At 41.5% G+C, this 15876-nt stretch overlaps 2 protein-coding genes across 3 annotated transcripts in view; one reads left to right on the plus strand and one right to left on the minus strand.

Annotated features, from left to right (window-relative positions):
- LOC125457743 (coiled-coil domain-containing protein 150-like) overlaps positions 1 to 5767 on the plus strand; it is an 85820-nt gene extending 80053 nt beyond the window's left edge. The window contains exon 25 of the mRNA XM_059651089.1: positions 5573 to 5767. Within this exon, the coding sequence (XP_059507072.1) occupies positions 5573 to 5602 (30 nt within the window). The 3' untranslated portion in view covers positions 5603 to 5767. The remainder of the gene's footprint in view (positions 1 to 5572) is intronic.
- Positions 5768 to 11102: 5335 nt separating this feature from the next.
- The window catches only part of LOC125457574 (neutral cholesterol ester hydrolase 1-like), a 36431-nt gene continuing 31657 nt past the window's right edge, over positions 11103 to 15876 (minus strand). For both annotated transcript variants that reach the window (XM_048541963.2, XM_048541964.2), the window contains exon 5: positions 11103 to 15161. In XM_048541963.2, the coding sequence (XP_048397920.1) occupies positions 14544 to 15161 (618 nt within the window). In that variant the 3' untranslated portion in view covers positions 11103 to 14543. The remainder of the gene's footprint in view (positions 15162 to 15876) is intronic.

The following is a 15876-nucleotide window of genomic DNA, read 5'->3' on the forward strand; positions in this document are numbered from 1 at the left end:
TGATTATGTAAATTAATTAAGGGGAAAACACTCCGATTACCATAATTAAAAAATGCATGTAGACCGCCATCGATAGTGTTAGTTTTGTGCCTAGAAGCGGGCTTAAAGATTAACGGTGAATAATAACCTTTATTAGTGACACTATAAGGAAAATGTCCAATGTCTTTATTGTGTAGCTATTAACAAACAGTCACAAAAAAGAACAGGAAACTGAATTTGAGATAATGGGAACTGCAGATGCTGGAGATTCCAAGATAATAAAATGTGAGGCTGGATGAACACAGCAGGCCAAGCAGCATCTCAGGAGCACAAAAGCTGACGTTTCGGGCCTAGACCCTTCATCAGAGAGGGGGATGGGGGGAGGGAACTGGAATAAATAGGGAGAGAGGGGGAGGCGGACCGAAGATGGAGAGTAAAGAAGATAGGTGGAGAGAGTGTAGGTGGGGAGGTAGGGAGGCGATAGGTCAGTCCAGGGAAGACGGACAGGTCAAGGAGGTGGGATGAGGTTAGTAGGTAGCTGGGGGTGCGGCTTGGGGTGGGAGGAAGGGATGGGTGAGAGGAAGAACCGGTTAGGGAGGCAGAGACAGGTTGGACTGGTTTTGGGATGCAGTGGGTGGGGGGGAAGAGCTGGGCTGGTTGTGTGGTGCAGTGGGGGGAGGGGATGAACTGGGCTGGTTTAGGGATGCAGTAGGGGAAGGGGAGATTTTGAAACTGGTGAAGTCCACATTGATACCATATGGCTGCAGGGTTCCCAGGCGGAATATGAGTTGCTGTTCCTGCAACCTTCGGGTGGCATCATTGTGGCAGTGCAGGAGGCCCATGATGGACATGTCATCAAGAGAATTGGAGGGGGAGTGGAAATGGTTTGCGACTGGGAGGTGCAGTTGTTTGTTGCAAACTGAGCGGAGGTGTTCTGCAAAGCGGTCCCCAAGCCTCCGCTTGGTTTCCCCAATGTAGAGGAAGCCGCACCGGGTACAGTGGATGCAGTATACCACATTGGCAGATGTGCAGGTGAACCTCTGCTTAATGTGGAATGTCATCTTGGGGCCTGGGATGGGGGTGAGGGAGGAGGTGTGGGGACAAGTGTAGCATTTCCTGCGGTTGCAGGGGAAGGTGCCGGGTGTGGTGGGGTTGGAGGGCAGTGTGGAGCGAACAAGGGAGTCACGGAGAGAGTGGTCTCTCCGGAAAGCAGACAGGGGAGGGGATGGAAAAATGTCTTGGGTGGTGGGGTTGGATTGTAAATGGCGGAAGTGTCGGAGGATAATGCGTTGTATCCGGAGGTTGGTAGGGTGGTGTGTGAGAACGAGGGGGATCCTCTTGGGGCGGTTGTTGTGAGAACGAGGGGGATCCTGTTGGGGCGGTTGTTGTGAGAACGAGGGGGATCCTCTTGGGGCGGTTGTTGTGAGAACGAGGGGGATCCTCTTGGGGCGGTTGTTGTGAGAACGAGGGGGATCCTCTTGGGGCGGTTGTGTGTGAGAACGAGGGGGATCCTCTTGGGGCGGTTGTGTGAGAACGAGGGGGATCCTCTTGGGATCTACATCGCCGAGGCCAGACGCCAACTCTCCGACACCACCTCCTACCGCCTCCTCGATCATGACCCCACACCCGAGCACCAAACCATCATCTCCAACACCATTCACGACCTCACCACCTCAGGGAACCTCCCACCCACAGCCTCCAACCTCATTGTTCCCCAACCCTGCACGGCCCGTTTCTATCTCCTTCCCAAAATCCACAAACCTGCCTGCCCTGGTCGACCCATCGTCTCAGCCTGTTCCTGCCCCACCGAACTCATCTCCACCTATCTGGACTCCATTTTCTCCCCTTTGGTCCAGGAACTCCCCACCTATGTCCGTGACACCACCCACGCCCTCCACCTCCTCCAGGACTTCCAATTCCCTGGCCCCCAACACCTCATATTCACCATGGACGTCCAGTCCCTGTACACCTGCATTCCGCATGGAGATGGCCTCAAGGCCCTCCGCTTCTGCCTGTCCCGCAGGCCCGACCAGGCCCCCTCCACCGACACTCTCATCCGCCTAGCTGAACTCGTCCTCACACTCAACAACTTCTCTTTTGACTCCTCCCACTTCCTACAGACTAAGGGGGTGGCCATGGGCCCCAGCTATGCCTGCCTCTTTGTAGGTTACGTGGAACAGTCCCTCTTCCGCACCTACACAGGCCCCAAACCCCACCTCTTCCTCCGGTACATTGATGACTGTATCGGCGCCGCCTCTTGCTCCCCAGAGGAGCTCGAACAGTTCATCCACTTCACCAACACCTTCCACCCCAACCTTCAGTTCACCTGGGCCATCTCCAGCACATCCCTCACCTTCCTGGACCTCTCAGTCTCCATCTCAGGCAACCAGCTTGTAACTGATGTCCATTTCAAGCCCACCGACTCCGACAGCTACCTAGAATACACCTCCTCCCACCCACCCTCCTGCAAAAATTCCATCCCCTATTCCCAATTCCTCCGCCTCCGCCGCATCTGCTCCCACGATAAGACATTCCACTCCCGCACATCCCAGATGTCCAAGTTCTTTAAGGACCGCAACTTTCCCCCCACGGTGATCGAGAACGCCCTTGACCGCGTCTCCCGCATTTCCCGCGAAACATCCCTCACACCCCGCCCCCGCCACAACCGCCCCAAGAGGATCCCCCTCGTTCTCACACACCACCCTACCAACCTCCGGATACAACGCATTATCCTCCGACACTTCCGCCATTTACAATCCGACCCCACCACCCAAGACATTTTTCCATCCCCTCCCCTGTCTGCTTTCCGGAGAGACCACTCTCTCTGTGACTCCCTTGTTCGCTCCACACTGCCCTCCATCCCCACCACACCCGGCACCTTCCCCTGCAACCGCAGGAAATGCTACACTTGTCCCCACACCTCCTCCCTCACCCCCATCCCAGGCCCCAAGATGACATTCCACATTAAGCAGAGGTTCACCTGCACATCTGCCAATGTGGTATACTGCATCCACTGTACCCGGTGCGGCTTCCTCTACATTGGGGAAACCAAGCGGAGGCTTGGGGACCGCTTTGCAGAACACCTCCGCTCAGTTTGCAACAAACAACTGCACCTCCCAGTCGCAAACCATTTCCACTCCCCCTCCCATTCTCTTGATGACATGTCCATCATGGGCCTCCTGCACTGCCACAATGATGCCACCCGAAGGTTGCAGGAACAGCAACTCATATTCCGCCTGGGAACCCTGCAGCCATATGGTATCAATGTGGACTTCACCAGTTTCAAAATCTCCCCTTCCCCTACTGCATCCCTAAACCAGCCCAGTTCATCCCCTCCCCCCACTGCACCACACAACCAGCCCAGCTCTACCCCCCCACCCACTGCATCCCAAAACCAGTCCAACCTGTCTCTGCCTCCCTAACCGGTTCTTCCTCTCACCCATCCCTTCCTCCCACCCCAAGCCTCACCCCCAGCTACCTACTAACCTCATCCCACCTCCTTGACCTGTCCGTCTTCCCTGGACTGACCTATCGCCTCCCTACCTCCCCACCTACACTCTCTCCACCTATCTTCTTTACTCTCCATCTTCGGTCCGCCTCCCCCTCTCTCCCTATTTATTCCAGTTCCCTCCCCCCATCCCCCTCTCTGATGAAGGGTCTAGGCCCGAAACGTCAGCTTTTGTGCTCCTGGGATGCTGCTTGGCCTGCTGTGTTCATCCAGCCTCACATTTTATTATCTAGGAAACTGAATTTGTTTTTCTGGTTAATAGTATTTTCTTAAACCGTAGTTGTACAGTCTACTGGTAGATTTCCATAAATAGTGAAAAGAAATTTCATTTTTAGATGAAGTTTGAAGATTTTAACTAAAGTGTCTTTTCAGCCTCAACTTAAATTCACAAAGATGCAGATGTTTAAAGATGCAAAAGAACTTGTTCAAACTATTGAAAATATAGCAACCAGCTTAAGTTAAATTATTTAAATACCAGGCAGAAGGATTGTTTATGTTTTAATAGCTTTTGCAGTTAACTGTACTGGTTTTATATAAATTCGGTTAAATTATTAGATTAGTCATTACTGATAAAGTTTTACATTTTCCAGGAAATATTAATGACACTGACCAACACTGCCACACAAACTTTGGTTAAAGGATCTCAGAACCCATTTGCACACCAAAAAGAGATTTTTTTGCTCTTTCTGTTGTGAAATTAGAATAGGAGTTTCCCATTGTATCTTGTGCCTTTGGCACTTTCAGATTGGATTGCTCTTGTCTATCTTGGCAACCTTTCCATCTTCCATAAACTTCAGTTGATGCAAATTCTGCTGCCCATATCCTATCCTACATCAGGTTCTGCTTCTCTGTCACCCCTCAATTATCTTCATTGATTTCAAGTTTTAAAATTCTGATTCTTATGCTTAAGCTTAATTCTCTTCATAACTTTATCCTTTCCTAACTCTGTAAGCACCTCTAGTCCACTCTGTTGACGTCTTCCCAATTTTTTTGACCTGCTCTTTGCAGCATATTATGAAACTTTTTTGAAATAACCCCACAGAGGCCGGTATTTCGTCACTGTTTTGGTATTTTGCTGTGGGCTGATGTGAAGACCTTCTGTTCAGGATATGTCCTGAGCGAGGATATGCAATTACCTTCCAACAAGTGGTGTTACCCAAGCTCAGTCAGGCTGGCAAGGATGTCCACTTCCATCAGAATGCCCCACAAGTCATATTCTCCACTTGCAATATTTTCCAAAGATTCAGCCAGTTGGAGTGCCTGCATGAAGTCCAGTTGGGCTTCAGTTATTAGGCATTTTTGCATGGTTACATCATTAATCCCACATACCAAATGGTCTCTCAGTATCTCATCAATGGTTGAATCAAAGTCACAACCATCAGTCAGTCATCTGAACCAAGACACAAATCCCAATATGGGTTCCCCAGCTTTTGAATTACTGAGTAAAACAATGGCATCTTAGAATTAAAGGAGGCTTGGGTCATAATATTCTTTAAGTCTGTCAACTTTTGAAAGGTTCTAGTGTCTGGTGCCAAAGGGTAAGTTAGATTCCAAATAACCCGCGGGTCCAAAGGTGTCATAAGAATTATTCATTGCTTTTCATATGTCCCAAAGTCATTTGCCCAAGGGGAGAAAAAAGCATTCTTTTCATATACTGGCCCAGTCTTCGATGGCAGGACCAAACGAGTCAAGCTTCCCAAATAACAGCATGATGCCATAAATGCTTTCCCCAATTCAAGGCTAACTGTTGCAAGTAAATTTCTTCAGTATCATGCTTTTTTGTCGCCACCACTGAAATAGTTCCTCAGAGGCTGGTCTCCCATCATCAAGTCATCTTTTATTTACGTACGGAAAGTCTTTGACACTCATCTAGCTGCCTCAAAGCCAGCTCTTAGAATTCTAGGATGCCTGACACTCCCTTTTTTTAATGTCAGTCAGGGCTCACTGATTGGACTAAATTAACAACCCTAATCAGGGAACTCCAGTTCAGGAATTTCTTCCATATATCCTTCCAACATTTCAATATGCAGATGAGTGCACTATTTTCCAGACCAATTTATCTTTTTTTTTCCTGTTTGCATTTAGGTTTTTGAACAGTCAGAGCAATCGAAGTGAATTTATTTTCCAGCAACACCACCAGGTTTTTCAATGGAAATCTGCTCATCTGATTTGTCTGGAACAAGAAGAGAATTAACATACACTTGACAGGCAGGTTACACTACAAAGGAGTATCAGAGATAATGGGAACTGCAGATGCTGGAGATTCCAAGATAATAAAATGTGAGGCTGGATGAACACAGCAGGCCAAGCAGCATCTCAGGAGCACAAAAGCTGACGTTTCGGGCCTAGACCCTTCATCTGATGAAGGGTCTAGGCCCGAAACGTCAGCTTTTGTGCTCCTGAGATGCTGCTTGGCCTGCTGTGTTCATCCAGCCTCACATTTTATTACACTACAAAGGAGTTCCTTTTCCATATGTTGGGTGGGTGATGGCTCCTTATCCTGTAGGAAGGTGCTGTATGTAAATACAAACTGACTGTGAAGTTGGATGCTACTTTAGTCATGTCTTCAATAACATTACATGAAAGAAGACATACTGACATTATCAGAATTCAACAAAATCTAAATGCCAAAATGACTAAGAAGTTATTAATCATTTCTGCAACTCCTACCACATTGGCAGTAAACATAAAATCATATCTTCTCAGGGCCTGAGTCAGAATAAGAACATGTGCAGTGCCATCTGCTGTAATTGCATAATAAAGAACTGACTTAACTGAAACTTGGTTGAGGCAAATGGGTATTTTGAAGGATGGTGCTGTTAAGTGACAGAAGTGACCATTCTTCTCGTAATTGTCATATGTACCTTGACTTCAGTAATTAAACAAAGTTGACACAGAGGTGGTCTGTTGCTTGATTGCAAACATGTACCAGCAGCTAGATTTTCCTTTTCCTTCATTTTTGCCTGTCACTCATTAGTTCTCTTTCAGCTGTGGAAAGGTTGCTAGTGGATTGAAATGCCTTCTGAGATTTTCACGTACTCTTCAGATCCATCAGAAATTACCCCTTTGGTGATGGAGCTGACTGGGGAAGATTGGGTGCAATCTTCCCACTTCCATTTATCTAAAACACATGCATTAATGTAATAACAGATGTTCATGTAGATGTCAAATTTTAAGGGAACTGAGACAACTAAAGGGAAGGGTTATGATGTGAGGGGACTAAAATTTAATCACCCTTTGAGATCCTCAGAGAGCATTTTAACCAACTGCCAACCTTTTCCATGACAGACAATGAAAATAATAAGAAATGGTAATACCAAAAGTGGAAATCTTAACTTTTTGGGAATTATGTATTTTGTCATTACAAGCAAATTGCCTGAGAACTGTCACTGGTGGAATACATTCAACTGAAAATCTATTTTGATTGATAATTGTTTATTAGAATTAAAAGAAGTACATTAAAACTGTGGATTGAATTCATATAATTTCTCTGTTTTAAATACTGACCTTTGTACATTAAACTAAAGCATGAATTTGTCTCTACAAGTCTCCTTCTGAAATCCAGATTTGTCCAGTAAACTTATAGAAACAAATTAAGTAATGAAATGTAAAAAAAAAGCAATAAAGTATGTACAATCAATTATAGTGTAAAATTCATTTTGTATAGTGTGAATAGCTGTGAAATTTTATTTTTTCAATAAAACAATATTTCTGTGACTATGCTAATTTGAAGCACAAATCCTTATGTCATAATATTTTTAATATTTATTCATAATGAATATGTACATGTAAAACAATAAGTTTACATTGAACAAGTAATTAATTGTAAGTACCATGTCCAAGAATCAGTTGTGTGGCACTATTACAGACATTTGAATTTGATTCTCGGGGCCAGGCTGCTTCGCCACTGTAATGTTGCTGGATGATTTAGGTTTGGGCAGGGGGTCTAACATCCCTTGCCTGGATTACAAAACATTTATTTTATGCTATCTTGATATCTCACAACCCAGATGACTGATGTGATGCCACAGTGTTAAAGTTTAGTAATGAAAAAGAAGCATAAAGGTACAATATGAATCTTGTAATTTAAAAAAATGTTTATTGCAAAATGTCTGGAAGTGCTCTGAATATTTTTGGAATTCCCTCATTGCGTTCCTGTGTTTCGCAGTGAATGTTATTTCTATCTTAGAGCTGGCAGAGCAGTCAGTAAAACAGAGGAGATGTAGACACAAGCTGCATTAAGTACAGGGTTTGCATAGCTATGTCTCTGAGTAAGCAATATGACCAAGAAAGGACAAAATTTGAACTTTGGTCTCTGCCAGGATGCAGCTGGACTGCTTTGTGCTTAGCAGTAGTGGGTTATGTGGATATTAAGCATGTGCAATTCTTGTCATGGATTTCTGCTGGTTGAGTGATGGAGATGTGGTAATTTGAGCAACCTTTAATGTATAGTGATGTGCTGGGTATCTTTTGCACTGATGTGCTAGACTCCCCCATCATCAAAAATGGGGATTTTGTGCAGCCTCTTCCTCTAGTGAGTTGTTTAATTGAGCACCACCAGTCGCAACTTGATGTGTCAGGTCTGCAGAACCTAGATCGGATCCATTGTGAAATTGCTTAGCTCGGTCTGTCACTTGCTGCTTATGCTCTTTTATGTACCAGCAGCCCTGTTTGGTAGCTTCACCAGGCTGACATTTTTAGGTATGCCTGATGCTGCTCCTGGCATGCCCTGCTGCACTCTTCTTTGATCCACTGGCTTGATGGTAATGCTAAAGTGGGCGATATGCTATGCCAAAAGATTACAAATTGTTTTGGACTGTAATGCTGCTGATAGCCAAACATGCTTCACGGAATGCCAGTTTTGATTTGCTAAATCTGTTTGCAGTTGATCCTATTTAGCACAGTTTCACATAATACAGCAGTAGGCTGTGAGACTGCTTCACCATTCATTAAGATCATAGCTGACTTGATCTTGGTTTGATGAAGGGTCTAGGCCCGAAACGTCAGCTTTTGTGCTCCGGAGATGCTGCTTGGCCTGCTGTGTTCATCCAGCTTCACACTTTGTTATCTTGGATTGTCCAGCATCTGCAGTTCCCATTATCTCTGATTAGAAAGACTGACCTAGTTCAGCTGCCTGTCCGCAGGTTGTAATGCTACATGTGCTCCAGCTGATTTGGATCTACAGCCTGCTGTGGAATGTGAAAATGCTGATGCCCTCATGCTGCATTGAGGACGCAGGAGAACCACGATCACTTGTCTTCCATGGAATGATAAGAGAGGAACAGTGGCGCTATACAATACACAGAGGTAGAGGTTGGAATGCTATGTCATGCTGTTCAGCATGTCTGCAATGAACCACCTTCTTACACTGGACTCTGTATTCCCCAATATTTTTTGAAAGTTATTTGTGGTTCCTTGTGAAGACAGAACAAAAATATATATTTAATTGGGTTTCTCTTCTTTGTTCCCCTTATAACTTCTGTTTCTGACTGAAAGGGACATTTATCTTCATTAATCTTTTTCTCTTCACATAGCTATGGAAGCTTTTGCTATCAGTTTATATGTTCTATGCAAGCTGACTCTATTTTTCATCTCTTAATCAATGACTTTGTCCTCTGCTGAAACCTAAACTGCTCCCAAACCTTAGATTTTTTTTTGGCCAATTTGTATTCCCTTCCTTGGATCAAATACTATCCCTAATTTCACTTGTTAGCCATGTCAGCCCCTATTGCCTGTCTTATTTTTGAACAAGTTCAGAGTAAGTAATTGTCACAGTTCTCCTGGCACTCTTTAAATGTTTGCTACTGCCTATCTACTGTTATCCCTTCCAGTAATGTTCCTCATTGTATCCTTGCCAGCTCCTGCCTCATATAATCATAGTTTATTTAGATTCAGGACCTTAGTCTAAGAATCATGACGTCACTCTTTATTTTAGTGAAGAATTGTCTCATGTTACGGTCAGTCTTCACAAGAGGTTTCACACAGCTAAATTGTCAATTATTCCTTTCTCAATACATCATATCTTGTCTAGGATGACCTGTTCTCTAGGTTGTACATCGAAGTATTGATCCAGAAAACCATCTCATACTCTAGGAATTATTCCTCTCTGGCATTATTATTGATTTAATTTGCCCGATCTGTATGTAAAGTGTCCCATTATTACAGCTGTACTTTTATTGCTTGCATCTCTAATTTCCTGTTTAATACCTTCCCAAATTACCACTAGTTTGGGGGTCTACATGCAAACTTTAGTACTGTCTTCTGCCTCTTGTTGTTTCTAAGCCCTCCCATTCAGATGCACTTCACTGGAGCTAATATCCTTCCTGACTGTTATTTTAAAATCCTCCTTAACCAACAATAATACCCGCCTTTATTCCTCTTTGTCTGACCTTCTTAAAAGCTGAGTACTACCTAATATTCAGTTCCCATCCCTGGTCACCCTGCAGCTACATCTCTGTAATCCCAACCAAATCATCCTCATTTATATCTATTTACATGACTAATTTATTCACTTAATTATGAATGCTCTGCTCATCAAGTTCACAAGGGCTTGTCTTTTCACATTTTGCAATGTGACTGTTTGATTCTTGTCTTTGAATTCTCTGCCTAACACTTCTTTAAACCCATTCTGCCTTTTGTTATTGTACTTGTTTTGTCTTCTGTCCCCCTGTATATGTTGCCTTTCCCTGCCCTTTTAGTTTAAACCCTCCCCAACCATTCTAGCAGATACTCTACCTGAGACACTAGTTCTGGTCTTGTCCAGCTAGTATTGGTCCCAACTCTTCCAGAACCAGTCCCAATGTCCCATAAATCAGAAACCTTCCACTTGAATCATCTCTCCAGCCATATATTCATCTAAAATATCTTACCGTTTCTATGCCTAGTAGCACATGACACTGACAGCAATCCTTAGATCACTACCTTTGAGGTCCTACTTTTTAAACCTGCTTCCTAACTCCCTACATTTTGCTTTTAGTCCTCATCCCTTCTTTCTTTACTCAGGTGTTTGATATTAATGTGTACCATGACTACTGGTTGTTTATTCTTCACTCCAGAACATTCTGAAGCTGCTCCAAGACATCCTTGACCGTAGCAGGTGGGAGAGCATCCTGGAGTTTCATTTACAGCCACTGAAATGTCTATCTATTCCCCTTGAGATTAAATCCCCTATTACTGTAGTTTCCCTTAAAGTATTCCTCCTCCTCCTCGCTCAGTGGTTAGTAATGCTGCTTCACAGTGCTAGGGCCCTAGGTTCAATTCCACCCTCGACTGTTCTCCCCATGTTTGTGTGGGTTTCCGCTGGGTGCTTTGGTTTATTCCCACAGTCCAAACGTGAGTAGGTAGATGGATTGGTCATGTTAAATTGCCTCAGTGTCCAGGGACTTGCAGACTAGGGGACAAAGTGGGGGCCTGTGTCTGTGTCAGATACCGTTTGGGAGGGTCAGTGCGGAGTCAACAGGCTGAACAATCACTTAATATTCTGTTGCCAAAACTAGTTAATGTAAAAAAAAGGCCCATGTTTTCAAATATCTGATAATATCTATAAAGCAACTGATTGATACAATTTGAACCAAGATTTTTTTACTTAACTTGATGAAAGCAATTGAGAAATATGCAGTGGCCAATTTTTACATTTTATTTGTTTTGTTTAAAGTGCACTTTACATTGTGTACAGTCAGAATACAATTAAAGAAAAATGAAGTTTTAAAACAGTAAGTCACAACACACAGTCAAATTAAAAACATTGTAATTTCAGTTGCATAACTTTTAAGACTCACATCGGGCCCTTTTGAGAAAGGAAACATTTCATTTTGTTCATAAGTGCAAAGTAGCTGGACAATCTGAGCAGAGTTCTGCTGTTCATTGCTGTTACCGTTTTTTAAAAAAAAGGTGTGACCTCTTAGTGACATTTTAAACAACAAATGGTAAAGTATATTAGTCATGTGTCTGACAATGGGATTCACGGATTACTTGTTTGAACAGACTATCTAGTTTAAGATGGAAATGTATTATTGAATCTTGTCTCTTTAAAATAACTTGTCCTGACAGCTCAAGTGACTGGGAGGGGTCTTCATCTACAGAATCATCTTATTAAGGAGCTTAAAAATCACCAGGTGGAATCATGATCTTTAATTTTCAATATATATCCTATACTTAGACAAGATTGCAGAATCTTGGGAATGTGAAGGTTACAAACCTTCTGATATCTGAATGCACATGAATTACGTAGATAGCTAATTTAAAAAAACACAATTAGTTTGCTTATATTGTTCTGTTATAACCCACATCCTGTCAATACTTTATAAAAAGTTACATGATAGGTCAAAATCTGAATATGATCTTCAAATAATATCAGAGGCAAGTTCCAATGATGTCTTTCTTTATATATACCTGATACAGTACCACATTCTATGTAAAATTGACATTGTTGCTTTCTATATTTACTTAAAATAATTTTTTAAATTTTTTCCCCTAGTAGTTAAATAAATAACACAAAAATTTCATTGCTGTACGTGAATAGTTCTATTTGTTACTCTGCTCCTGAATGTCAGCGTACAAACACTGGTTGGTACAAATGTAAACAATTACATTAAACAAATAAATCATTATGTATACGGAGATGTCTTTAGCTCTGTAAATTTCATTTACATTTTAATCAATTCTAACTTTCATCTTTTTCCAATCAAACTGGTAAAATTTAGCACTGTAACATTGTTTTATTTTCAGCCGCTGAGTTTGGTGTTTGTATTCCACTTGTCCATAAGTCATGTTTCTCAACGTAATCCTATCCTAAAGTGAAAGTATTAAGTGCCAAAACTAGGAATTCTGAACAAAGTATATTTCTAATTTAGGGATTTACCACACCCAAGGTTGTTTTGGCAGATGCCGAAATGCTAAAACCAACACTTAAGTCTTCTTGAAAATACTGTTCTGAAGAGGGTAACCGGACTCAAAATGTTAACTGTTTTTCATTTTTCCACTGATACCCAAGATCTTTCTACAGCAACTTCCATTTCTGTGACTAGTTTTAATCAGTTTCAAAATAGTAATGTGTAATTAAGGTGACAATTAAAACTACCGAGACAAACTATGCTGACTCAGCAGGTTGCTCATATTATAATCTTGAGGTTTAATGTCTAGGAAGACACCACAATTGAATTTAATCAAAAATAATCAAAGCATTTAGGCCCCTGCTTCATGGATAGCCATGATATGGGGTAATGATCACCCTGACTGTTGTTCCTGTTAACACTGGCATGACTCACTACTTTTAGAAGGTGAGGAAATGATATGGGCGGTGTAGTGAGATGTAGCAAGGAGAGGTGAAGAAAACAGTTAAATGGGCAAGCTTTATAGGAGTTAGTCTCCGCAGTAGTAAATAAATAGTGGAGGTTTCCAGTTACATTAACCATTCTTTTACATGCATGAGGCACAGGTGGCGCTACTGTCATGGGGCATCCATTGCCAACAGGAAGGCCCACGAGGAGTATCAAACAAAAAGAACTTGTACCCAATCAAAGCTCACTGGGATAGGACTACTGTTATGTTTTACCAAGCAATTAACAATACGAACATTTTTCTAAACAGCAAATTAATTGATCCTTTTTAAAATAGCTTATTAGCATGATCAAAAGAATTTAGAACAATCGCACAATACATTGCTAAATATACTGTTTAGTATAACTTATTTTAGACAAAAATCATTGAATACTGTAATATAGTCTGTAATACAGTCCTGACAGACCCATTTCAAATATTGTCAAGAAAAAAAACCATTGTATAAGCTGATGGAACAATTTGAAAAATACTGGATATTGAACAAAACGTGATTTCAAAGCACTAATCTCACTGGCAGTTTAGGTGACAGGAAATAGTGATCTTCAGTGGTTTTTAAGCCATTGAAACATTGCATAATTTCAAAATAATAATTTTGCTCAATTTTTGGGGACATTTTCTTTTTGGAAAGCTTTTAATTGCCATTCCAGCATATTAATCAATAAAAATAGTGGTGATTCCACTACAGTTAAAAGATACTTAAAGTGTGGATGTTAACTTACTAGACAAGACAGACCAGGCAAATGTTGCTTCTATCAGACACTGTACAGATTGTTGATAAGGAGATGAGCAATTTTGGCAGTTGAAAAAAAAGTGCAGATTTATCATAATCTATAACTTCAATTTATAGCTATTCAACATAATTTGTAGATTTTGTACAGAAAAACAAGTAAATTTTCCTCTGGTACATGTGTCAGGACGGTTCTTTTCAAATTTTGAAATTTAATAATTTTTTTGAGCCCATTAAATTGGATTTTGTGGGAGTTCCAGCATTTCAAATAAGTACTCTGGTTTGATTATTTTATTTTATTCAAATGTACATATCAATGTATCTCTATACTGTGAAAGCTCAACAAGTCTAGCAGCCTCTGTGAAGGAAAAAAACAGTTAATGTTTTGGGTCCAGGCACCCTTCCTCAGAACGGTCTCCGGACCTGCTGAGCTTTTCCAGCAACTTTATTTTTGTTCCTGATTTACAGCATCCGCAGTTCTTTTGGTTTTTATCTCTATACTCCCACTGATCATTAACAATGAAGATTATCGCAAAGCATTGCTGATCTAATGAATATTTCGTTACACATACACAAACCTTAGTATATTAGATACCAAGCAGTATTACTTGATTATTATTCAAAACCTTACTAAGGGCTCACAAAGAGATAGCAAGAACTGCAGATACTAGCGTCAGAGACAACACAGTATGGAGCTGGAGGGACAACTTTCCTGCTGCTTTGATGCTGCCTGGCCTGCTGTGTTTCTCCAGCTCCATGCTATGTTGTCAAGGGCTAACAAAGCTATTTTAGCCTGTATTACACAAGATCTGTAGCAGCACAGAGAATATACATTGTAATCTGATCAATCCCAACAAGGCTTTTGGTAATTCTAGAATACAAATCTGCATTGGTTTGTTGCATTGCATTGCATAAATACGTAGGTTTACTTTAAAAGAAAGTCTTGTAGTTAACATTTACTATTGCAACTTCCCAACCCCAATTAAAGGTTTACAAATTTTTGTCTAACCAGTTTATATAATTGTTCATGATCCTGTTTCCCACATCAAAGTTGGTAGGTGGAAGTGCAAATATCATGGCACCATGAAACCCATCTTCATAATGGTCAACAGTCACTTCTATTCCAGCATCTTCTAAACGTTTTGCATACATTATTCCATCATCTCTTAGAATATCATGTTCGCAGGTCAGGATGTAGGCTCTTGGTAATAACTGCAGGATTTCTTTATCTGCAATTAATGGAGCTGCTCTCGGGTCCAGTAATGCTGGCAATGCCTTTATAACCTGTGGACTTCCCATTACCTGGATAACCGGTTTGTAGTTTTTAATAAAGGATTGTGGTAGAAGATTTGTCCAGTTTAAGTGAGCACGTATAGAAGTCAACTGACTTAGGTTTGAAGCTGTGTGGTTGTTGACCAACATTGCCTGGACAAAACTAGGGTCACCATTCAGGTACTCTAGCCAAAAACGGGCCATAACATGTTTGTAGAGGATAGGTGTAGCCATATTCTGTTGGTAGGAAGGAGTATTGAAGTCAAGAGCCTGAAGTACTGGATATATGAGAGCTTGAAGTTTGATTTGGATGTTGATGCTGCTGTCTGCAACAAGCTACAAAACATAAAATAAGAATTTAAAGATTTGTTTATTTTTGTGTTTGAAGCATTTTAGAGGGACTGGGCACTACCAGAGCTTTCAGCCATGTTAGAATGTTTGAACTGTAGTCTAAGTCAACAGAACCTGACGCTTTCTGAGAACTTATTGAACATTCGCCTTTATAATGTTGATTGCAGTGCTGCTTAAATAATTTTGAAAGTACACATACTATTTAATAGTAGATTTACATTGCATTAATTAAAAATTACTATGGTATTGATAACAGACAGATGACAGAATAAATCAAAGATCAAAAAGAGAGAGAAAGAGATTTCATTTTTAGAATGCCCTTCACAACTTCAGGGCGTCTGAAAGCTCAGCTGTGTTATATTATATTATTACACACAGCAAGATCCCACAAACATCAAAGTCATAATAACCAGATTCTTTTTTAAGCAATGTTAAAAGAATGATGAATTCATGCTGGGACACCAGGGACAACATCCCTACTCTTCTTTGAAGAGCAGTATGACATCTTTTATGTTTATCTACAGCAGATAGAGCTATGATTTAACAAAAACACAAGTTCTTGACCATTAACAGAACTGAAACAATGCTGTATCTCACTGCACAGATGCTGCCAGTTGTTTGTACTTCTAACTTTCACTATGTTTTATAACCATTTTAACATTTCATTTGAAGGAGTGCGCAACATTCCATCAATACTATG

Source organism: Stegostoma tigrinum, chromosome 14 (genome assembly GCF_030684315.1).
Source record: "Stegostoma tigrinum isolate sSteTig4 chromosome 14, sSteTig4.hap1, whole genome shotgun sequence".
NCBI lineage: Eukaryota > Metazoa > Chordata > Chondrichthyes > Orectolobiformes > Stegostomatidae > Stegostoma > Stegostoma tigrinum.